The sequence below is a fragment of the Botrytis deweyae genome (assembly GCF_014898535.1).
Source record: "Botrytis deweyae strain B1 chromosome Unknown BDEW_003, whole genome shotgun sequence".
NCBI lineage: Eukaryota > Fungi > Ascomycota > Leotiomycetes > Helotiales > Sclerotiniaceae > Botrytis > Botrytis deweyae.
The window spans coordinates 377,354-401,158 of NW_024066210.1; the positions used below are offsets into that span (position 1 = coordinate 377,354).

Genomic DNA, 23,805 nt, shown 5'->3' on the forward strand with positions numbered 1-23,805 from the left:
GGCGGGAACGACGGTTAGAACCTTTACTGTCATGAATCTGATTGTAATGCATCTACTACTAGCAAGTCTATGTTATCATTTTTCTGTGAGGGTAGCATTCTTCAGACGGAAGTATTCGCCAAGTACCAAGTGTCAGAAATCATCCATTTACTCTATGAAAATCTATGAAGATCTATACGAAGTGTCGTAGCGTCATGTCCACAAAATTCGATGTAACCACTAAGCCATTTCGAAGACTGAAGTCTATTGGAACGAAAGAGTACAACTTCCAATCCACATCAAATATTCCAAGGTTAACACTGTTTCAAGGACTTCAAAGTGCCAAGTATAACCGGAAGTGAATATGAAAGCATCCCTCACCCCATTTGAACACAAATACAGACCTGAATACAGACAAAAGCAGAAGGAATTGAGTCAAAATTTCTGTAACACAATGCGACGCACCCAAATAGCTTCAACCAACAGCCTCTCACCAATATCAATCCATTTCATCTCACACACTATAGGTTCACATCTATAACCACAGTATAGCCACCGCGAATCCCTAGTACAACTTCAACGCAGCATGAAAAAGCAAGTCCAATCAAACCCCAAATATCCAACCAAACGTAAGCTCCCCCTTCGTCTCCCCTCAGCTCAATCAATCACCCACCCCACTCCAACGCCTCAAAACCTCACATACCAACCCGAGAATTCAAAGAAGTCATTCCAAGAAAACATCACATCCATATCTCACTAAGCCATGCCGTGTGCGGTAACATCACATCGAACGCATGAAAACGCGGGATTTTCATCGACTCATCTTCTTGTTCTTCCAAATGTTTAAGCCCAGCTTGTCATTTACTGGCCGCATCACAAAAGGCTTACAGTCTCACCCTATGATCTTCCAATCATCTTGAAGAAGAAGGAGAAGCGTGTTCATAGGTATCAAGAACATGATGTTCATTACACATCATCTTTACCTGGCCATTCGCTCATTCCGCCACCAGGTACTTTTTCATATGTGTATATCAGCAGAAAATAGCATTACCATTACTTCATGAGACTTCCCATCAACGTCCATACTTGAAGACTACGAGATACCTTTACAGAATCAGCAAGTATGTACCTTTTATAATCCCAAGTACCGTACATCCACTCACCCATCCGTCATCAATTCTCAAGTCCAAGTCCAAGCCCCAGCTCAGCTCAGGCCGCACCACACCACACCACACATCAAACTCATCTCACCATTCACAAGCCACTCCCCATTCCCTTACTCTTCCATCCACCAGTCTCGTCCCCAATCCTCTTACCTCCCCGACATACCATCTCTCCATCCCCATCCATTCGACCCACCCCCCTACCAAGCCCACTCCACAAACTCCACACCAATAAACTCCCCGGCCCCAAGCATTTTCTCCACTAAAAAATCCGCCCTATAATTCCTGCAAGCCATTTCTTCTCGTCTCCAAAGATTCAGATATCGACTTGCAACAAAAGGCAGCCCTCGAACTATTATCACCAATCCCGCTTCAAAAGCTGTAAATTTCAGCCTGCCAAGCATCATCAAAACCCAAATAAACATGTGCCACGCGAATAAATCTATCTATTAATACATATTAGATTAGCCCTCCATATCACGGGGACTTGTTCGTAATATTCTTACTATATATTGATCTCCATATTAACTTTCCCGTCAACCATTGGATAAAGCATAAAAATGTTGAGTTAAAATGGTATAGGCAATACGCCATCCCATCCCGCGCTTCCGGGTTGTAATTAGGCAAAAAGAGTGCACGCGCTTGCGAGATGTCCATGCAATATAAATGCGTTGGCGATGGTTACACATGACAACAAGCGAGGTCATTAATTAATATGAGTGAACATCGTATTCGCTTCTTTGATACAAATTTGAGATATGATACCCTATCCAAAGCAAAGTGTGTAATTTATCCTTCCACCACTTCTTTCTCGATTTCCCAATTCTCCCACGTCGGTTTATCATAACCGTTTGGACGACTTGCTCTTTCGAATCCGACTCGTAATCCTTCGATTGAGACGGGACTTCTGCACCATTTGATTTCCTCGCCGAATCCTATGCTGAATGTCTTTTGCATATTTTTCTCGTCGAATAATTCGGGATGTGCTCTCCTCATACTTTTTAATGCTCTCCCACCAACCTCATCCACACTATCCGCATGTCTCAAATCAAAGAAATGATCATCATGATCTTTTCTAACCTTCTCTTTAACATCATCCCCATATAATCCTAATCCCAGTAAAAACACATCATATTGACAAAGACTAGTCGTTCCTCTCCAACTCCCTCCTTCCTTAGCTCTTCGAAATAATCCCACCAAAGCAGCAATAGCACCCATACATCCAGTTCCATAATCAGACATGGGGAAAGGAGGAACGACAGGTTCATCGAGACCCATAAATTCTCCTTGAGCCCAGGCTACTCCCGTTACACAATCTGCGATTTGTTGCCATCCAGGTCTCCCAGCCCATTCTCCTTGATAACCAAAACAATCTTCGGAGACATATACAATCCCTTTGCCTCTTCCAGAGATCAATTTTACGATATTTTCTGGACCGTAACCTAATCGTTCCAAAGCTCCGGGTCTATATCCATCGAGAATAACATCGGCGGATTTAAGCAATTCCTCAAACGTGGCACGACCAGCTGGCGTTTTAAGATCGATATCCGCGGTATGTTTACCGGTATTTCCATCGACTTGGAAAAATGGAACATCAGATAAATTTGGAGATGTAACTTTGATGACTTGGGCACCATATTCAGCGAGTGTTCGACCCATGGCAGGCCCAGCAATAATACGACACAATTCTAAAACGCGAATTCCGGATAATACTTGTGGTTTGGAAGTAGGAGTTGCGGGAGCTACTTCTGGGAATGGACATGGTGGGGAATCATCTTGAAGGCTATCGAGTTGCCAAGGAGGTAACTTGAGAAGTGTCCGACCCTGAATGATAATTAGTAAAACATAATAGAGTGAGGTGAAGATTCTTACATGGCTTGTCTTCTTAAAATCTTCCCATTTCAATGCTGTTACACCAGCTTGATTTATTTCAGCATTCATAATCTCCAATTCCGCAGCCGTATATTGTTTGACATGCTTTTCGATAACATCAATACATTCCCTATAATCTGTAAGATCTGGTCGATATGCTTCCAAACCAATCATATTCAATGTCTTTCCAGCTTCTAATGATCCATGAATATGAAAGTATTCCCCTGGATTCTTAGTTTCATAAAGATTTGCTGACAGTCTGCGATACAAGATAGCTTGTGCTTTGAGCAAGTCCGTATCTGTAAAATGCATCAATAAATATTCCTGAAATAGATTCAAGAAAAATACCTTTCAGTCTCGATTTAACATCAGGATGTTGTTTATTCATTCCGGCAATTGTAGCAATATAAGTTGAGAATAAGAAAGTAGCTGTTTGCTCAAGATTGATTTCGATTTTTCTTTTCTGTTCTCCGTAACGAAGATCCGCAATGGCAGCTACAACGCTTGCTTCGACTGATTTTAATGCAACTGTAGCTTCAGTTTCTTTGAAAGGACATGGGAAATAGATTTGAGTTCCATCGGTTGCAGTTGTATAAGTAACGTCTTCTAGATGTTTCAATACTTCTGAGGGAAGTTCACTACAGACCAATTGTTGTAGAGTTCGAGTAGCTTCTTGAGAACCATTAATTACTGAATAACGTGTTGAACCAGAACGATCGGCTGATATGTTTTTGGTAGAATCCCTCATGGTGATATAAATTCTTTTTGAAGACTTTATGAGATACGAGATTCATAAATCAAAAATCAGAATGAGATCTCCTTCGGCATTGCAAGTCCCTTCATGTTATATATACTTTGTCTAAGGATAGAGGGGCAATTCAGTTCCGTAGTATGCCCCGCTCTTCTTCCGTGTACCTGACTATAAACATTACCAATGGTATTACCTAGAGTCCTCCGTGATTTTGAATCATCTGGTGTATTCATGGATCTTAGGATTTATTGACTTGCGAATCATAGATTTGTATCAATGCTAGACAGGTTGCGGTCCGAGATGTTTCCATAGCAAAGTTCCGACGATGAAGGGGTAACATCCGATATGCCTGCGGATAAGAACTCCATAGACAAAATTCGACGAATCATTTTAGCTCAGGTATAAGATTAACAATAAATCATGTTAGGAGGGCTTATTGCAATTTAGAGACGACCTCCAAGAGATACTTGGGAAAAACAACATGATCATCGATCGGCTAGAGTATCGGGGGGTTAAGAATCTTGTTTCACTCTCCCGAGGTTACTTTTCCGCAGAAGCCCGACAAGCCACATTCAACAGCCACATTTATATCTCAGCCATCTCAGCCACCAGCAGCTTCCATCCCACGTGAGGACTGCGTGACCCTACTTCGATGTTTACAAACAACTTCTTCGCACTAGAAGATTCACTCGCAGTCAAGAGTAAATAGACTGTCTGAGTCAATATATGTCCCATACATAGATAGTCTTTACTTCCATAACCCAGTTTTTAAACTTACATTCAGCTATCCAACAATAAAGTTATCAAACCGTCAATGCTAAACACCGAAAGTCGTTTCCTTCAAGCGTCACATTCAATATTATATTTATTTAACACAATGTCCAGCATCGAATGATACAAGGGGTAAGAATGATAAAAATAGTGATAAATATCTATATAGAATGTAAAGATTTCAACTCTTACGAGATGAATGTTAGCAAAAGCTAGGTGAGTACAACTGTCTCACTGGAGGAAAGAAAAGAACCTCCCTCAGATATTCCCTCATTTTCGCATCCATTGAGCAACGAAAAAACCCCTAACCACCATCCAAGCTATTCTCTTCACACCCACATCCCCTCTTAATCTAATACCCCACCCCATAACTCCCACATCTCCCCTCACCTCCTACCCCCTCATTGACAATATAACAATCAGCCTTTTGCTGTACACATTTGACCAATGCACTTGCATACGTATCACCCCCTCCACCACCTCCATATCCACAACCCTGAGCATAAGTACCCACACAACTTTCATACTGCGCGTCACAAGCATCTTGACATCCTTGCCCACAATCCGGTCTTTGGTAACTTGGACTATCTTCTGAATTTCTGGCTGTATAGAGTTTAAATGGATACCCTGAGTTATATTCTGGTTGTAGATTATTGCATGTATAGCATGGAATTGGAATTGATCCAACAGGAGAATAGGAACTGTATCCTTGAGAAGGATTACTAGGTTGAACGCAGATGTTGTTGCACGTAGGAAGAGGAGCGATTGAAGAGGTAGATGTTGGTTTGGATGTTGAGGTTTGGATAGTGGTGGGACATGTGTAGATACTTGTTCTTACACTGATAACTGGGGGCGTGTAGCCTGCTGGAGGATGTCTAGATCTACATCCAGTGTTTGAACAAGAAGACCCAGGACAATAGCTCCCACAATAAGATTCAATTTCCTCACACCAAGAGGAAAATTGTAGACATTGAAGGGATCCAGGGAATCCAGCGGACAAGAGACAGGATGTCAATTGTACGAGACAAGTATTTGCAGCAGCCAAGCAAGAATTTTGATCGGTAAAGGGAGGGAGGGGATTAGAACACCAGTTTCCAACTTTATATTCGCAGGTTGGGGTTGGAGTTGTTACAATAGTAGTGGTGCATATTGTAGCGATAGTTTTTGGTGTAGTCGGAGAGGCAGTAGTGGATGGCTGTGTGGATGATATGGATGTCGAGGGTAAAATTGTAATTGTCGAGGATGTTGGAGCAGTTGAAGATACCGAAGATGAAAAATATGTCGTGGTCGAAGATTGAGGAATAGTAGAAGGCGAAGAAAGAGAAGAAATCGTCGAGGAAATTGTAGAGGAAGATAATGTTGGAGAAGTTGGTCCTGCTGTCGAGGAAGGTGATGATGATGGAGGATTAGATGTAATTGATGACTACATAAAACCATACTCAGTAAACGCACTTCAAATAAATCATTCCATCATAGATCAGTAGTCAAAGCAATAGTGGATGTTAGGAAGAAATCCGAACAGTAACATGAGACTGCTAGTTTATTTGAAAGAGGCACCGGATGGAAAGGAGTGCAAGTTTTATATATAAACTCAACTTACAGATGATAATGGAGGGGTGGATGAAGGATGTGAGATCGAGGAAGAAGATGCAGGAGCTGAATATGTGGTTGGTGGCGATGAGGAGTATGACGGAGAAACAGGAGTGGAAGAAGAGGATGGAGCAGCGAATGAAACAGAAGACTAGATGTTTAGAGTCAGTATCATTCTATTAAAATAAAATTTCAAGAAAGAATAATGAGTCAGAGCTCTTTAGGGTACAAAGGGATTGTGTGGGATAAAATGTAAAGAGAAGTGAGGGCTATCTGAGATTGGAGAATTTGAAGAATCAAACTAATTAATCTTACCGATGATGAGGCTGGCGATGAGGAAGAAGCCGACGACGAAGGGGCAGTTGAGATTGGGGACGAAGAGGAAGAAGCTGAAGCGGATGAATACGACGATGAAGCGGAACTTGAAGGAATTGAATAGGAAGAAGGTGGGGAAATAGATGTCGACGAGGACGATGGAGCGGATGATGAAACCGATGACTGCAAATTTACGGAGTTAGTGTCTTTTTATCAGAAATTTCATGCAAAATATAAACAGGAATGAATCAAGGGTAAAAAGGGTCATGTGATACAAGATCTCAAAAAGACCATATCATGCGGATCAGACTTACCGATGAGGATGCTGGTGCGGATGAAGCTGGCGAGGAAGAGGACGAGGTTATAACAGACGAATAGATAGATGAAGATACCGGAGCGGAGGAATAAGGAGGCGGTGTGTATGGTGGAGGCGTGTATGGTGGAGGCGTATATGGTGGAGGTGTATATGGTGGTGGAGAATAATATGGTGTAGAAGCTGCTGAAGATGAACTAGTATCACTCGACAAAGAAGAAGAATAACTCGAGATTGATGAGCTCAAAGTTGAAGTGATCGTTGTTCCAGTAGACGAGGATACTGGAGCTGAAGTAGAAGCTGAAGTAGATGGAGAAGATGAACTGGTCGAAGATGATACTGGGCCACCTGGATTACCATTGCAAGGATCCGTTGATAGCAAGTCTTCGGCGACGTAAAGGTATAGATTTGCTGCACCACCGCATAACTCGGTGGTATTACCGTTACAAGTCATTTGACAATTTGACTCATCAACTTTTGCGGTTCCATTACCAAGTACAACACCACAATAACATTCTTGTGAGTATTCAACTCCAGCAAAAGCATACCCTCCTTCTTTGCATGCTTGAAGACAAGCTTCGATCGTTAAATCAGCGTCGGGGATTTGGTCTTGTTTCCATGCGAGAGTACGACCATTGGGCCCAAGATCGGAATAACATCCCATTGGTGTGTAATCAGAAATGGTAGTACTATCGACAGTTGGGAATGTGGTATCTTGGTAAACTGAGAGTATATCATTCCCACCGCACGATTCGGTATTATCTCCAGTACATGGGAAAGAACAATTTGATTCGGACGTTTGTGGGCCACCAACAGAGGCACCGCAAAAACATTCTCCGTAGCTGCAAACAAGTCAGTTATCGTTTCGGACCTTCAATTAGAAGGATATAGCCATCTGTCGCTTGTATGTTTCGAAACTTTGCGCCTGTACTCACTATTCTAATCCAGCATATTTATATCCATTACCTACAATACATTAGTCACCACTCGATAGACGACAATTTTTAAAGACTTTACCTTTACAGAAATCAACACAAATTTCAACTGTCATGTTTTGACTATTGAGATCGGTCCTGAATAACAAAGCACTTGGGGAGCTTGGATCTATGAAACAGCCTGCATAAACAAAATCTGTGGTGTTTGTACATGTAGGAAGCTCTGGTGCCCATCTTTCAGCCAGTAAAGGACCAGCATTGGTGCCTAAAAAGAGTGTAGTCATTGCCGTTGCAATTGAGAGCGAGGTGAAGCTTAACATCTCGGATAACGATGAGGTCAACAAAAACAAAATACTGACAGCAAGACGTGTCAAAAGAGAGCTGGGAATGCTGGAAACACTGTAGACTTGAAGAAGAATAAACTTTGAGGGTTGATTGAGACAATATATACTCACTTCACACTTCAAAATTATGGTGATGAAGGTACAGTCTTCATGGAGACAAACCCGGTGTTCGTTTGTGCCAGCAACTAGAATAATTTCACAAAGTTATTCATGTATTTATTCCTAGTATCCAACACAACATTATTTGCAGATAAAATCGCGTGGCGCATGCATGGTAACTGTACAATCTTTGATGTTGTGAGCTATCTATAGTATGATAATGAAAAGGTCTAGACAAGAAGACAATAGCTGACTATCAAATTCCGACGAATGCACACTTGCTCGGCTTTGCGGCAAGCCGAGAACATTGCAGATATATTTCCAAGCTACATCATGTAAATTTATCTCGGTGAGATTATCGTGGATTATTACGAGTGGAATATTTTGATGGTTTCGAGGCACAGAGGCGCGGTAAAGTTTTTTTTTTCCGAAATCACTTTTAAAACATACTTGAGCATGTTCTTGATCTCACATTCTTCGGAGGATCTATTTTCAAAATACGCCCAATGACGACCGAGCGTTTATGACAGCTTTAAATATAAGTTAAAAGGCCTTGAGATTATTGTTGATCCTTTCTACGAAGCATTGATATCAACCAGAACATCAAAAGTAACGTTATCTTTCCAAATAGATTGAACTTGTCCGCTTTAATCTTTCTCATGGTTACTGCATCCGTTTTAGTCAGGAACGTTAGCATCAGATGTCCGACTTGAGATGAAAACCTTGTTATGAATGTAACCATATGATGTTGAAAGCTTTCCATGTACCTCGATCTATCCACTTGGAACTGTCGAAATGAAGCAAGCTTTTGCGTATTTTTGTGCGGCTGACATGTAGAATATTGGAGATTGGTGCATTTGGTCCTTTCATATGTATGCTACCGTGAACACAGTAAAATGTGAGTTCCATGTGGAATGAGGAAAATGACAAATAAATTTCTCGTTGAGGGGTAACGAATACCAATTGACTGAATATTTGTTGTATACCTTTTAATTTTGAGGAACGGCTACTTCACTTGAAGAGGCTGAACTTGTCTCCTAAGTGGTAACTTGAACTGTACGGAGTGAGAATATTTGTGGAACTTCGTTGAACCATGCATGAAATCTTCTCCACACTCGGGGGTCTCATTTTGATGCTGCTGTGTAAACCCACAGTACTACTGGAGTATCATCAACTTCGTATCCCAAGATTCTTCATTCGCCTCAGAACACTCGTAAATTGGTTCGGGCCGTCAAGTGTATATATTCTTATGCGGGCATCGTGCATCTATTTGTGCACCATGACACATCCACGAAAATAAGGGCTGAAGTTGTTTGGATCGTGATCAAGCTTTAATTTTGGAGTTTTCGTGTGTATGAATCGAGTGAGCGGGTCAAAGATACGATAACGTGCATTCCTAGGTTGAGAGCTCGCTTTGAACATCCATAGATGATAGCTCGTTTTGCAGGTTGAGATCGTGGAGAAGTTGTGGAGTTGTGGACTTTCAAATTGCACGGGTATTGTTCGACACGTGCCAAAGTCACCTACTAAGTAGGTACTGTGCAAAGAAAATGTTTGTGAAATTGTCAATTGACTTTGATGTATCTTTTTCTGAATATGTGCGAACTCTCCTGGTCAAGTCAATCAAATCAGAATGATCGGCGTGGCTTGAGTAGAGGTAAATCTACATCACGTGTATACTTTTTCCCTGTATGTCTTATTGCACATCTCCAAGGTATGAGTTATGAAAACATACTGGTTTGGGCTTTGGTTAGGGGAAGCGTGAGTGGAATGTGTTTTAATCTCTGCGAACGTGAATCTAATTTTGAGGTGCCTTCCCAGGACAGAACCAACCCAAACAAGCATATATCCCACTACATCGTTGTTCCCCTTCCTGCCCAGGCCTAGAGTAAACCAATGCGAACAACTCCTCTTACCCAACCATACTCCTATCTAAGCCGGTCACCATTTTTTACTCCATTTCCGCGTTGAGAATTCACCCCTATTCTTAGCTTTCTTACTCTTGCCCTCTTACTTCTCCTTGCTCTCCTCATTGTTCTTACTCTCCTCAATCTCCTTACTCTCCTCAATCTCCTTATTCTCCTCGGTCTCCTTCCTCTCGCCACTTCCTTCAACCAAAGTCACACCATGTAATAAAGCTGCTCTTATCTGCTCCATCAATCCTCTGTCTGTGTAATCCTTCCTAATCAGTTCGCGGCATCTTCCTCTTCTCTTTCCTCTCTTTGATTTATCCGTCATAAAGGTTTCATTCCATTCTCTAATTGCTTCCTTGATCCCATTCTTTTGTTTCTGAATGCGAGTTTCGGAATAGGAAAATGGGTTCTCCAACATAACTGATTCGGCTTCTTTGAGTGCGTATATTGCTGACAACCATTTATTGAAAGGCTCTATACAGGTATTGGCGAATTGATTGTGCCAAGCGTCGCCGTGCTCATTGAAGATGTTGTAAACTTCACATTCTCCATCCTTATCCCATGTAAGCAATTCTTTGATTTTATTCTGTGTTTCTCCAAAGATTGTGATGCAGCAGATATCAAATTGGTCGTAAAGAGCTATTTGTTCGAATGTTGACTCAAGATCAATTTCATGTGCAAACCGATTTCGAACATCTTTAGTATCCTTCATATCTTTTGGATCATGTACCTGCTGTTTGCGTTGTTGATTTTCCTTGCGAGGGAGGACTAATTGAGCCAATTGATCTCTCATGTTAACCACCTCACCAGCGTGTCTTCGCTTTTTGTCGTTTTTCAGCTTCCGAGTGTCTTCTTTTAGCTTCCAGACGTCTTCTTTTAGCTTCCAGGTGTTTTCTTTTAGTTTCCCGGTGTTTTCTTTTAGTTTCCCGGTGTCTTCTTCTAGCTTCCCGGTGTTTTCTTTTAGCTTCTGGATATTTTTTGATAAGGTCTGTTTATATTGTTTCAATTCTTTCAAATCTGCCAGTACCTCTTGAAGTGTGAGATTTTTTCTTTCGTGATGAGTGGGATCATTTGTGAGTATTCTCTCGCATGTGAACGTGTCTGTATGAACACTTTCTCTGATTTTTGATTGTATGGAACTAATTTCGCCAGACTCCAGCTGCTTCCTATCCTGAGAATCAAGAGGGACTCTTCCTAATAGAGAAGATGGTATCTGTGTTGCGGCGTTCTGTTAGTATACCGTTATTTTTTCTGGTCGTATAACAAAATTGATTTCAAACGACAAAAGTGATGTTTATGGTGTAGATGTGTAGATGTATGGGGAACAGAAATAGGGTTACGAACCTGCTCCAGATTGGATTGACTCTGTGCATTGTTGTGAAACTTGACATGATGTAATCTCCAGGTTGTAGCAACACATCTCCGGGTCCACATTGCCGAAATTAACTGATTTTGACGAATCATTCTCCGGATGTAAACGCTTGATCAGGAGGTGAAACGAATATTGGTAGATTGAAAGTCTATTCTCAGGATGGGACAGTCATATGCTAATGGTGGTGGCGATGATGATGGTTATGGTGGTGATGTACCTTGATGGAGTTGTTGTTTTTGGTGCGAGTTCGAGCTATTGGAGAGTTCTTAAAAGACTATTTCAAAGGCACTCGAGCCATTCTTTACCCGAAGTTGCTTATTAAATTTAGTCAAAAGAGAGCTGTATGAACTGTAGTGAATGAGATTAAGTCATATGCTGACAGCCGTACTGAATAATTGAGGATTGAACAGGACATTTTTGGACAAAGACTACCGCCTCCCTTTAAATAGTTTGGGCTGCTTAGGCAAATTACATTTGCCAATCAAACCTACAAACGCAGGTACTATGGCATCTGCATTCTGGATACAGACAAGAAAGGATGACAAGTGTCTCTTCTTTTGAACTTTCTTCTTGCAGCAAAGGGATTGATGCCAAGGATGCAAATGATACTGTCATCTGTTGGAATTACATTTCAGGGTATGAAGCAAAGGTTTCGCTTTCATCGAGGGCTTTCCACAACATTACTACACAACTTCGTTCTCCTTGAATTCTGGTGTAAATGAAGAGGACAAGGAAGATTTGAATCCACTTCGATTGATATTGAAGATGAATGTGATGATTCTAGATGAGTTCTCATTAGCAGCACATAAAAACAGCAAGTTCAGAGACCAACAAGGAGATAGACTAGGAGCCAGAAGCCCAAAGGGTCAAACTACCTAGGTAGCTAAGCGCAAGCGCTGGCAATGAGCAGTGCCTGTTGGCATGACTTGATTGATGATTCACTGTCGGTGTAGTGAAGAATACTGAATGAATTGAGGAAGAGATGTTTGTGTCTACTGGTAGTGCAGGTGTGCAATGGGAATCGGAATATTTAATGAACCGAATGATTAAGCTTAAGGTTAAGCCTAATTTGGATGATTTGTAACCTAAGCGTAGATAATTTGTTGGTGCACAACCAGACAACCTACATACAATCCAACAGTTGTATCAATGGATAGGATGGTGGATTAATACAACAGTTTGGACTTGATGGGATTCAACATTCAAAGTTCACCTTCGCTTATGTAACCTACAGCCACGGAGTAAGAACCAAAGAAAGCAGCAATATGCTCCCACTCTTTACGTGCTTCGGCGTGTGTCATCTTTCTGCTTAATCACTGCAGTCAGCAACAACTAGGTACTACCTAGGTTGATAGGTAAATTGGTTCAGGCCGACGGAGACTTTCATAAGTTGTTGATACGAGCTGTTTACCTGAATAGATTGGTAATAGATAACATAACGAAAGATCTGATAGCATTTTTGCCGCCTTGCTATAAGTACCAAGATGATGATATTGATCACTCTTGGCAAACTTCTTCTCAAGATCTAAATCCCATCGTTGCGCAAAGTTTTACTCTTATTAAAGAATTATGCATCTCAGACGATTGAGAAGAGATGACTTGCCCGCTCTGGCTGATCTCGGAACTGAAGCATTCCGTGATGATGATTTACAAACAATACTATTTCCTCCCGAAGCTGTTGCAAATGGCTCCCTCCGTCGAAGTATCAATTTACGCATTAGAAAACGTCTTGTTGAAGCCGGCACACATTGTTATGTCTCGATGAGCGATGAAAATGATGAGTTTTGGTCTGGAGAATCTGAGTTGCTTGGATACGCTTTTTGGACAAGAGTGGGAAAGAGCGAAGCAGCGAAGAAGTGGCAAACTGATACTTTATTTTCGAGTATGATCTTCCATACCTTCTCTCTCATGAATGCACTAATCATAAAACAGAATTGGAAAGAACATTGATAGGAGCGGAAATGTGGTATTCTGAATACTTCCTTGATCGCGACCGGCCTTGGGATAAGATCCATTACATGAGGAATCTATCGGTTGATCATTTTGGCTCGATTCCAGAGTATTTGGAGTTAGCTGCATTAGCAGTACATCCCAGATTTCATCGTCGTGGTGTTGGTGGAATGATGCTCAAATATGGAATTGATTTGGCTCAAAAAGAACAAGTTCCCCTTGTGCTAGAAGCCTCTCGTGCTGGAACTCTGCTATATACGAAAAATGGTTTCAGAGAAACTGGAAGAACTGAAATGTTTCCTGAAGTGACAGTGATTGCTATGCAATTGGACCCAAAAGTTTGATTATGTATGAGCTAGGGGTTGAAATGGATTTAGATGTTTTACTGGTGACAACATAGGTCATGGAAGACCTCTTGGCTAGCAATTCATTATTCCTGCTATCTTTCTCGATTGAACTACATGGTTTCTCTAAATATCAGTGATTCGTCAATTCCCTCTCACAAAAGTTACGTGGATAGAAGGTCCGAATGCGCCAGCTTTAGACTCTAGCTACAATATATACTTTGAGAATTTCGTCACACAAGCTCTTGTGATGCCTCCATTCAGAGTACCACCGACAGCTTTTTATGTTCTTGGATATTTCAAACTTTCACTACATGAGCGAGAGTCACAAAGCACTTTCCTAACCAGTTCCAAATCCCTTTAAATATCCTTCTTCTGTATCTTAGTGAACTTCATGATCAATCTTCTCTCGACATCGATTTTCAACATGACTTACTACATGAAAAAGCAATGCAAATCAATTAGTCGCCGCATTTCTGAAGTGCCAAATTTGAAGACAATATCAGAGAGGAAGTCTTCCTTGAAAATATCACCTATTGAAGAGCCAAGCCGAGACAAAACAACCCGAAAACATCAAACATCTCAAGACTTACAGCGTTCCCAAGATACGACTTCTGAGAAGATTCAGAAGACATTCAAGAATGTAATCACTTCCAAGAACAAGAATACTAACACAACATCTCCTCCACTCCAAAAATCCAAAGAACCAAGCTCAACCTCTTCCGAATCTACCATTATCAACACAACCATCTCCGACATTCCCTCCACAATAATCTCATCCACTATTCCCCCCACCACCAAATCCAACAAGAACGGCCCCGACGAAAAATACCAAATCAACTCTCACCTGCTCTTCGAATCCTCTTTCCCCGGCCACACATTCATATCCGTGCATCTCCAACGCCTCCAACACGGTATCTATTCCGATGCTAATCTCCACACCAAACATACCTTACACGTGACATTCGTTGCTCTCAGTTTCATATTCCATCCCTCTACCCCTGCGCACCGCTTCGAGAGCGCAGTAATCGATATCAAAATCCGTGATCAAAGAGGGAATTTGAGGTTCCTCAAATATGCGCCGCATCAAGCATATGGAAAAATAAGCACAGAGAGTTTGAAGTGGAATTTTCAATTGGGAGCTTCGCTGGGTGTGACGCAGGGACCGGCAAATGTATGTGTGAAGCCGAGTATTGGCGAGGAGAAAAGTAAAGTTGTGGGGACGATGATGAAGATGTATGTTTTCCCTTTCTTTCTTTCTTTCTTCCTGCTTCTGCTGGTTTTTTCTTTTTCGTATTTGGGTCATTGATTATGTCGACGTTTGTATGAAGACAAGGTTCCACACGCAGTACTTTCGAGCATTCGATTCGGTATCCGGATACACTCCTGCATTTCTCGCTCGAGGAAAATGCACAGCAGGAGTCGGGACTTCCGCGTGAATTCACATTTGTGTTTTTGCTTGAGAGACCGAGTGAGAAACAATATCCGCCTGTTCATACGTTTCATTCTTCTAGACTTCAAACACTTGAGCATTGTATTTCTGAGAAACTAAGGAGTATGAGTGGGAGAGGAAGGAAAAATGAGGATGAAGAGGAAAATTGTATGGAATATAGATATGAAGATATAGCTGGGGAGAAAAGAACACCGAGATTGGAGGTTGAGAGATTAGATGGGGATTTCGAAAAGATATTTGGGGAAGTAGAATTTGAAATTGGGATTGAACCTAAAAGTTTGCTTCTCCTCCTAATTCCCCTCTCCCTAATTCTCATTTCTCGTCCCCCTAACACAAACCCCAGTATCCAACACCCTCGCCCTCCCCTCTCTATCCTCCTCCCTTCCTACAATCCCCCGCACAGGCGGTTCTATCCACAACAGCGCAGCACATACCGAAACTGCAAGAGTCCTCGGAGAAGTAGGTCAAAAATTTCCCACAGAGGGAACACTCGATAGTATGGGAAAAGTTGAGCATGAAGAGGCGATTGTGCATGGACTGTATAATTTTGCAAAGTTGGAAGGGGCGTTTGAGGAACAGGTTAGCTTGCCGGGGGAGAGTGTAGGGAGTAGAGTGCCAGAGTTGGGTGGTGGGGGTACTGCGGGTGGAAAATAGGTGGGATGAGGTATGCCCGAGGTGTGGTAGTGGGAACAGGAGGGAAGGGTAAAAGCAGTCGATGGCGAATTGTGAGAGTATGTAAAAGAAACATGCATAAAAAGACGTATGTATTGAATGGGGTAGTTTATACATGATAGGCGGAATAACATATCTTGTACGAAACTTTGTCCCATACCCCGTATATCTTTAGGGAAAGCAACTCACCAATTTGCGTCGGTCATTTTCACTTTCGTCCTGCTGACGGTTTTTTGTTTTAAAATCACCTATCATTCCGAGACATTCAAAATCAATCAATGATCCAAATGTTTCTCCAGGTTGAACTTAGGCTTTAGGCTTGACTTCAAGCTGGAAAAGCTGAAGATGGGCCGATTCATCTTCTTGAATATTTGAACATGGTGCAAAATGCTAGACGAACGAAAGATAGGTGTTCAAGGCAAGGGTGCCTTATACTTGGATGAGCTCCATCGCCCGTAGAGACATATATCATCCATATACCATGATGTTCATTATCATGTCTCTCATTTGCCTTGAACTCTCCAAATTTCAATATTGAATCTTCCCCAGCCAGCGATACAGCATGATCCTTCGCGGGAGAAATTAATCTCAACCGCCTTCTTCAAACTCCACACATCATCAAGTCAAATCTTTGATCCAACCCCCAATTCTGTCTCTTACCAAACATCCTCCGGCATAACCTCGAAACTCTCCCCATTTTCCCGAACATGTTTTAGATTCTTATCCCTCCTCAACGGTTTCCGCATATCATACGCATCCTCCCCCTCTCCCTCATCCACCTCTTCTCCCCCGACAAACTCATTATAATATCCTTTGACCGTCCTGAAAACACTATAACCTAGTCCCTTGTAAAGTTCCTGCGCAATCATATTACTTTTCCTCACAAACAAATCCACAAACCAAGCATCATATTCTTCTCCTCCTTTCTCTAAAACTTGAGACAAAGTTCTTGCAAGACCTAATCGTCGCGCGGAGGGAGATACGGTGAGAGCAGTGATATGCGCGTGCCATGGTAGATAATGCGGAGATTGTGAGAGAAGCATCGATTGTGGAGAGGACTCAGTTTTGCCCATTATGTAACCGGTGATGGCAGAAGAAGGGGAGAGAGCGACGGTAAAGAGATGCGGCCATCGTGCTAGATAGGAGAAGTAAAAACTGAGATCGTATGTTTCGGTTAAGGGATCGAGGTTTGTGGGATTAAATTTCAGGACGTCGAGGGCGGAAAAAGGGCGGAGGGTTGTCATTTCGATGAGGGGTAGTGGGATGGTGCTTCTTGAACTGATGTTAGGATAGTATGTCTTGAGCTGCTCGGAGCTTCAATCGATGATGTTGTACTCAAAGGTCTGATGCGTCGTTGAGTGTGCGGTTTGTTAGGTTGTGACTTTCTTTCTTTGAAGAATTGGAACAGTATGGTATGTTGTGGGAAAATTCGTGTCTCATGAAAGATAGTTTGTAGCTACCTACTACAACATAACTCAAAACCGGAGACCAAAATTATATTGCCATGTGTCACCGCTATCATCGAGTACCGAACGCCGATGATATTGCGGCACATCAAGAATCGACCAGTGCAAGGAACTTGCTTGTCTATTGGATTGGTCTCTCGTTTTTTATACTTCCCAAACAGCAGACTGATATATTCGACTGAGAGAAAGCCAAAATGGAATAGTAGGTACGAAGTCTTTCCTGTCAACCGCACAGATAGACACCTCCCTCATCCTACCTCATCGCCAAGTAATATCAATCATATCATCTCAGATAAGGATTAGACTTTCAGGGACCCATCAATCCTCCTCGCCAAACCATCTTGCACGGTGTTTTACTCTGCGCTGGTTCACAATAATAACAAAAGCGAGATTTGATATCACCTTGGAGGACTACCCTGTTGACCTTAGCTGTTGTTTGATACTATAACAAGGTTCAAGTGTCTTTGGGTTTCCACGTCGACAGTACAGCGAAGAAGGAAAAGAAACATTGTTGTTTTACTAACCATTTATATTTGTGCGCGGAGTCATATTCACTCACTCATACCATTATACTACAACTCCTACGACTTTGCTACGGCTTTTTAGGAATACGGATATTGGTTCATATTGCAGATCGAAATAAATTCGTTTTAGGAAATCGAATAGGAGAGAATCTATTACATACGACTGTAGGAAATCATACCACATCAAACGGAAGGATAACATAAAAGAACACCGCATACGATTCTGAATCACAAAATTCCCTAAAGACGATAGAAAGACCGAGAAATTAAACTTCCATACCTGTCAAAATGCCTCCTTCACCACAAACTCCTAGGCATAGTCGACACCCTTCCGCACTAGATTTCTCACCCTCAACCATGAGCCTTTCACGCAGACTTTCCAAATCTTCCATACATACACCCACTACACCAAACCATATGATTCGAGACTTTAGCAGTAGTGTTGATGGAGTTGGTATGGATGTACTTGGGTCAGCGCAAAACGGAGGAAATGGACTGGGAAATCTAGCAGATGAATTAGCAGATGCATGGAGTGAAGACGAAGGAGAAATGGACGAAGCAGATCTTAATTTTCAAAGCATGGCGCCAACGGAGTCGGATCATGAGGATGCGGAAGAAGACAAGAATGCAGTGAGGGATAGTGGTGTAGATGTTACGAGTCCGAAAAAACAACACACAGCTATGAATTCAAATTCGACCTTGACACCGCCGACAGCCGGACATGGGAGAGTTCATGCGTTAGGCCATGCGAGATCGCCGTCTGAATATGATGGGAGTGATTATGGAGGAGATTCGGATTTGGAGAGTCCGGCCTTTGGACCGGCTTTATTGGCGAGAATGGATATGGTAGAGGGGTTGGCAAGGAGGGGTACGGAAAATAATGGGAGTCAAGCTGATGGGGTTGTTAAGAGGGTCATTGAAAGTTTGAAAGATTTGGGGGGTCAGTCTGGGGTGGAGGGAAATACTACTAGGTTTGTCACTCTTTCTGGATGTTCTTTATCTTTCATTTCCTCCTTTCGTCGAGAAAAATACTTCATGCTCCTTTTATAGAAATACTAATCCGAATAAAAGACTAGTAACGACCCATACTGCCCTTTCAACGCACCTCCTCCATCAAACCCGTCTCATCCAGAACCTTTCCCACCCCCTCTTCTCTCCTCTGTCCGCGCCGCCTACTCCGGAATTTATAGATACACTCCTCCCTCTCCTCGACACCCTCAGCGATTCCATTCCTCGCCCTTCAACACAATCCCTTTCATCAATCACCTCCTTGCATTCTCTGACCACTGATTTAATTCAAACGATAACATACTTGTCAGATACATTACATATGTCCAGACAAACTACAGTACAAGCATCGAGGAAATTGAAATCAGCAAAGGAATTGGTCGGCGAAATGAGAAGGGAAGAGGAGCTCAGAGAAGAAGGAGAGAAGTGGGTAGAACAAGGAGATTGGGAGAGGAGGCTGGGGGAAAGGGAATGCGCTGGTGTTTGTAGAGGAGTAGTCGGGGGATTTGAACAGGTTTGTGAGGACTGGAGAAAGAGATTAGTAGAGAGTGCTGGTGGCGAGGTGGGTGCTTGAGATGGTAGTATAGAAGAGGACATGATATGCAAAGGCATACAGATGTTGAGGAGAAAATACACCCGCGCCGAATAGATACCAAGATCCAAGGCAAGAGCACACAAAGTGCGAGATGTGGATAAACATAGAAAGACGAGAAGTTATTCTAAACACCAGACCGAATAGAGGAACGGGTTCAGGTCGGGCGCTTGGATGGATATCCGGATAGATAGTTGGTTGACTGTTTAGTTGGCTGGCTGGCTCACCACTTGGATGGATGGATTCACGGATGGATAATATAGAAGGCGTGAAGATAAATAGACAGATGAGCCTTTCTTCTCGTCAAATAAAAATATAAATACAAATTAAACTTATGAATCTTTTGTATACATTTGGATTGAGAAATGATGAGGGGCAGATACTTTTGATGAAGTACGGATGAATTGTGTGCATGGGGGTAAATGTTGTTTACAGACGGATCTAGCATCCCCGAAGTCGGGCAGGGAGTTTAAGGTGGGTATGAAAGGTCTCGATTCTGAGATCTGGATTCGTTACAGCAGAACATAGACTAGCGAAAGACTCCCTTACGTGTAGCTGTGGTTGGATCAAAGCAGTCGGTTTGACTCGCTTAGGGAGGTGAACGGGAAATCGATTGTGAGAGAAGATTTTAGAGAATATGATTTTATGGATAGCGGCAATACATTGAAACGGGAAGTTCTAGCAAGTGCTAGCAAGCCTAAGGATCCACAGTGGGCAGACGCTTGATAATGGTAGTGAGATTCGGTAAGTGGTGATGAAATATCGTTGTCATAGGCTGTTTTTGCTTTTGTCACTTTGAGTTGAGTTTATTCATGAGTTGAGAATTTGCTTTTCTAGGGCTGGGTTGGGGTTGCGAGTTGGAGGGAAGTACAATGCGCAAGGTGCTTTGTTTTTCAAGGTCCTGAGAGCAGCAATGGTTCACTTGAGAAAATCGCCAATTGGTTTAGTGTGTGACTCTAGGGAGTTTACTCTTGGTTGAGAAATGTTTATGTAGCCATCGTTTGGTGTGCAGAGTGGGAATTGGGGTTGGAGGGTTTTATGGAAGGGAGTGGAGTGAAGTGATGTGGGACAAAAGTGAATGAAGCGATCAGAAGTGTTCTATGTTATGTGCAACTTCCTAGGTAATGAATATCAGTCGCTTTCTGATTTGGGCTGGGGCTTGATTATCGTCATTTCTTAGATAGTAATGGTGAATATTCTGAGATGGCTTTTCTCACATAATACCTGCTGGATCTCAACGTAGTATGGGCCTATAAAGTCTTCCGAGTATCTTAAGTAAATCGATCAATCCAAGAGCAGCTTCAATAACAATATGAATGGCGGCCAGTAACCGAGGGTCTACTGAACTCTCTTTATGGTGTGCTGGATTCGTATTAGGCTAGGAGGTATGGTACCCGAATGAAGAGAGGAGTATGAGAGGATTTTGCATTGTGGTTTGGCTGTGATGTGAGAACAAGTATTTGATGACAACGAAAGGCTATTTCATCGAAAGGATGGACGAAAGTGGTAGAGGAATTGACAACATGGCTGCTAAAACAAAAAGATGATTTTCCGGTTAGGACGTCGATGGATCTACTTCTCATGTTGCTTCTGAGCAGACATGGTGTCTGCAGGACATCTCAATGGTGCATTCACGATTCCTTGATTGGTGATGCCTACCTGGGTACTTGCAATCATGGGAATGAATCAGTTAGATTTCGAGGAGTATCACCCCCATATCCCCATATAATCTGCTCCGCTACTCCATTTAAACAATTCACTGTCTCTCGTGACCTCTACCCCGCTTGCACTGCAGCAATTGAGAATATTTTACACCGAAGTGATGGATATATAAACGGAAAGATATCGCTCGCATTTTCTCTATTATGAGAAAACGGAGTTATGAGACACATCATGTGTGCCTTCTGGAGAGAGGTTTCTTCCTTCAAAGTATGTAAAATTTGCTTGTACTAGGGAAAGGTATGATGAAAGGGGTGGAGAAAGGGGATGAAGGGGGGGCATATGGATTGAGATATGGCAATGAGTGAGAATGACAATAAGTTCTACCGCAATTGACAAGAGTAACAAACAACTGGAACTGATTATTGAAGTTTTATGAGATTAGATGGATGGTAGGTGATAATGCCATACATCGATAATCTGACCCATACAGATGCCACTACCAATATGATATGGCGTTACTACTCTGCGAGACAGATTACTGCTGCATGGAAATTTGGCCAATCTTGAATTTGGTGTCTTTTTTGCTGTGTTTCCTTAATTCTCGAGGCTTTTAATGTTTCAAAGCCAAGGAATTTGAGCCTGCAGGTGTGGTGAATACAGGTAGAACCTTGAGATGTGATGTGGCTTTTCTAGATTGTGTTAGTGTCCACGGGTAGCTATAGAATTTACTTGTTGATTATACTCAAGCCTCTTATTAGTTTGAAACCTTCCCTGGGGATTGAGAATTTTCACATTGTTGTTCCTCAAGGCCATAGATCGAAATTTCCATAGGGATACCGGTAGCTCCGAATCTGAGATAGATTCTGGTTGATAGTCTGGGTAAATTAGAGTTAGGTGATGAATGATCGAGCTTCTGAGTAGATCTTGGAGAAAGTATAGAATTCAGCGGACAAAATGAGATTAGCGAGTGAACGATGAAAAAGATTGAATTGGGCTGTAACGACAGCACCCCATGCCTCTCTCGACAGCGATTTTAGAAAAATGACGGCAACATGATGAAAATCAGATCAGAGACTCATATGCCACTACCTACTCAGCACTATTTTCCTGATTGCATTTATCATAAATTCTCAACACAGTATATCATATGAGATTTGACTGTCTTTAGATTTCCATCAGACTCCTAAGTTTCTCCAATGACGTTCTTGACCTGTCTAGAAAATTAATTTGAACAAGAAGATCAACACTATCTCATAAATACTATGAACATGGATGCACAAATCTTGCAGCTGGAGTTGGAACGAAATTCACTTATTCTACTGCATCTCATGCATCTCATGCTTGAATCCACATTTCAGTTCTACAACAACCAGATATGGGAGTGTGAATCGAGCTAGTTTTGAGTTTTCTTCTTTATGATGTCTCAGAATTCCATTATATAAACAACGGCTTCAATCGAAATACATATGCGTGTAGAAATAAGCTCCAGTCGAACGACATTGGTTTAGGATAATGGATACAAAGTTTCGATCGCGGAGGTGCGTCATTGTTTTGGAGCTACGTGGATACTTGATAAAGGCATTTTAATTTTGATGACATGAAGTAAGAAAGTCAGAATACATGGAATTGATGTATATCACTCAGTGACAGCGAAAAGCTTCGATAGTGTTCTCGTTCTAGCTTTGACAATAACTAGGTAGTGATTGAGAAAGCAATAACGGTGCGAGAACATGAATGATAGTATATGGTATTCGTCCGGCGCAGACTTGTGATACATAGACTCTGACCTTTGTAGACTTTTGCATGCATCGCTCTACAATATTTATGTAGCTTCACTAAAAATCTACTGTCGCAGACGGATTTCTTGTTTTGTGTCACTCAATTTGTTTGCAGATTTGTCTTAGATGATTCAAAACCAGGGAGTACATATAGTGAGGTCCTGGAAGTTTTACAAACTAGAGTGGAGTTCCAGGGGCTGGTGACTTGAAGCGGAGTCCAGCCGACAAGGAATCTGAAATCTTGACTGTGTTTGGATGCACCATGACATCTGGGTCGACAAGATACTTTTGTTATTTGAGTGTCTTGGAACTTCAACACATATCCGAAATATATCAACAACAATATAGATATCCTCGACGATGAATGACATAGCGAAAGCCGGATGAGAGGATGGAAGATTGCAAGATCCCTTTAATATCAGTATAATGTGTAATCTTACCCGCCTCTAAGAAGATTTTTGATGCTTCAGAATAGGTTGATGAACATAGTACAATTGTAAGCGTTGTTTGACAATTGGTTATGGTGAAGGATATCTCGATGCGATGGACTATCTTTATAAGGCCCTATCAATGAAACAACTCCCAAGGCTTGACCTCGAGGCTCTCATAAAGAATTCACTGCTCTAAAAGTTGCCCACAACTAGTTAATTGAAGCGGTTGTTCATATACACGAAATGTCCAGTGTCTCATCTTTCATCGCCAATCTTGATACCGCCTATTTATGCAACTATTTAGGTCATAACTCAAGGCATATTCTTGTTCTCACGTTCCATAGCCCATAACTATATTTCGGCTTCACCTCCAAGATGGGTTTAATTATTTGCATACCACGGAGTCGCTTTTAGTATCACCAGAAATGATAAACTGAAGCTGTCTTCACCTTCACTGTTATGCTACATCTTCTAGAAAGTAGATCACTGTCGCTAAAACTTCTCGCTT

General features: G+C 41.9%; 7 protein-coding genes across 7 annotated transcripts; 3 read left to right on the top strand and 4 right to left on the bottom strand.

Moving 5' to 3' along the window:
* Positions 1-1,931: 1,931 nt before the first annotated feature.
* On the bottom strand, positions 1,932-3,762 carry EAE98_001503 (uncharacterized protein; the record flags this gene model as incomplete). Its single annotated transcript, XM_038949122.1, has 3 exons — positions 1,932-2,966; positions 3,015-3,313; positions 3,363-3,762. The coding sequence occupies 3 exons, from the start codon at positions 3,760-3,762 to the stop codon at positions 1,932-1,934; spliced, it is 1,734 nt and encodes a 577-aa protein (XP_038814107.1).
* Positions 3,763-4,888: 1,126 nt separating this feature from the next.
* On the bottom strand, positions 4,889-7,973 carry EAE98_001504 (uncharacterized protein; the record flags this gene model as incomplete). The annotated part of the gene is made up of 6 exons (XM_038949123.1): positions 4,889-5,959; positions 6,137-6,277; positions 6,442-6,624; positions 6,756-7,596; positions 7,690-7,720; positions 7,772-7,973. 6 exons carry the CDS (start codon positions 7,971-7,973, stop codon positions 4,889-4,891), a joined length of 2,469 nt encoding a protein of 822 aa, XP_038814108.1.
* A 2,169-nt stretch (positions 7,974-10,142) lies between these two features.
* EAE98_001505 (uncharacterized protein) lies at positions 10,143-11,479 on the bottom strand (the record flags this gene model as incomplete). Its single annotated transcript, XM_038949124.1, has 2 exons — positions 10,143-11,258; positions 11,390-11,479. 2 exons carry the CDS (start codon positions 11,477-11,479, stop codon positions 10,143-10,145), a joined length of 1,206 nt encoding a protein of 401 aa, XP_038814109.1.
* A 1,507-nt stretch (positions 11,480-12,986) lies between these two features.
* Positions 12,987-13,711, top strand: EAE98_001506 (uncharacterized protein; the record flags this gene model as incomplete). The annotated part of the gene is made up of 2 exons (XM_038949125.1): positions 12,987-13,299; positions 13,350-13,711. 2 exons carry the CDS (start codon positions 12,987-12,989, stop codon positions 13,709-13,711), a joined length of 675 nt encoding a protein of 224 aa, XP_038814110.1.
* A 427-nt stretch (positions 13,712-14,138) lies between these two features.
* On the top strand, positions 14,139-15,818 carry EAE98_001507 (uncharacterized protein; the record flags this gene model as incomplete). Its single annotated transcript, XM_038949126.1, has 3 exons — positions 14,139-14,947; positions 15,043-15,440; positions 15,508-15,818. The coding sequence occupies 3 exons, from the start codon at positions 14,139-14,141 to the stop codon at positions 15,816-15,818; spliced, it is 1,518 nt and encodes a 505-aa protein (XP_038814111.1).
* A 674-nt stretch (positions 15,819-16,492) lies between these two features.
* EAE98_001508 (uncharacterized protein) lies at positions 16,493-17,080 on the bottom strand (the record flags this gene model as incomplete). Its single annotated transcript, XM_038949127.1, has 1 exon — positions 16,493-17,080. The coding sequence occupies one exon, from the start codon at positions 17,078-17,080 to the stop codon at positions 16,493-16,495; it is 588 nt and encodes a 195-aa protein (XP_038814112.1).
* A 1,034-nt stretch (positions 17,081-18,114) lies between these two features.
* On the top strand, positions 18,115-19,408 carry EAE98_001509 (uncharacterized protein; the record flags this gene model as incomplete). The annotated part of the gene is made up of 2 exons (XM_038949128.1): positions 18,115-18,797; positions 18,898-19,408. 2 exons carry the CDS (start codon positions 18,115-18,117, stop codon positions 19,406-19,408), a joined length of 1,194 nt encoding a protein of 397 aa, XP_038814113.1.
* Positions 19,409-23,805: the final 4,397 nt, after the last annotated feature.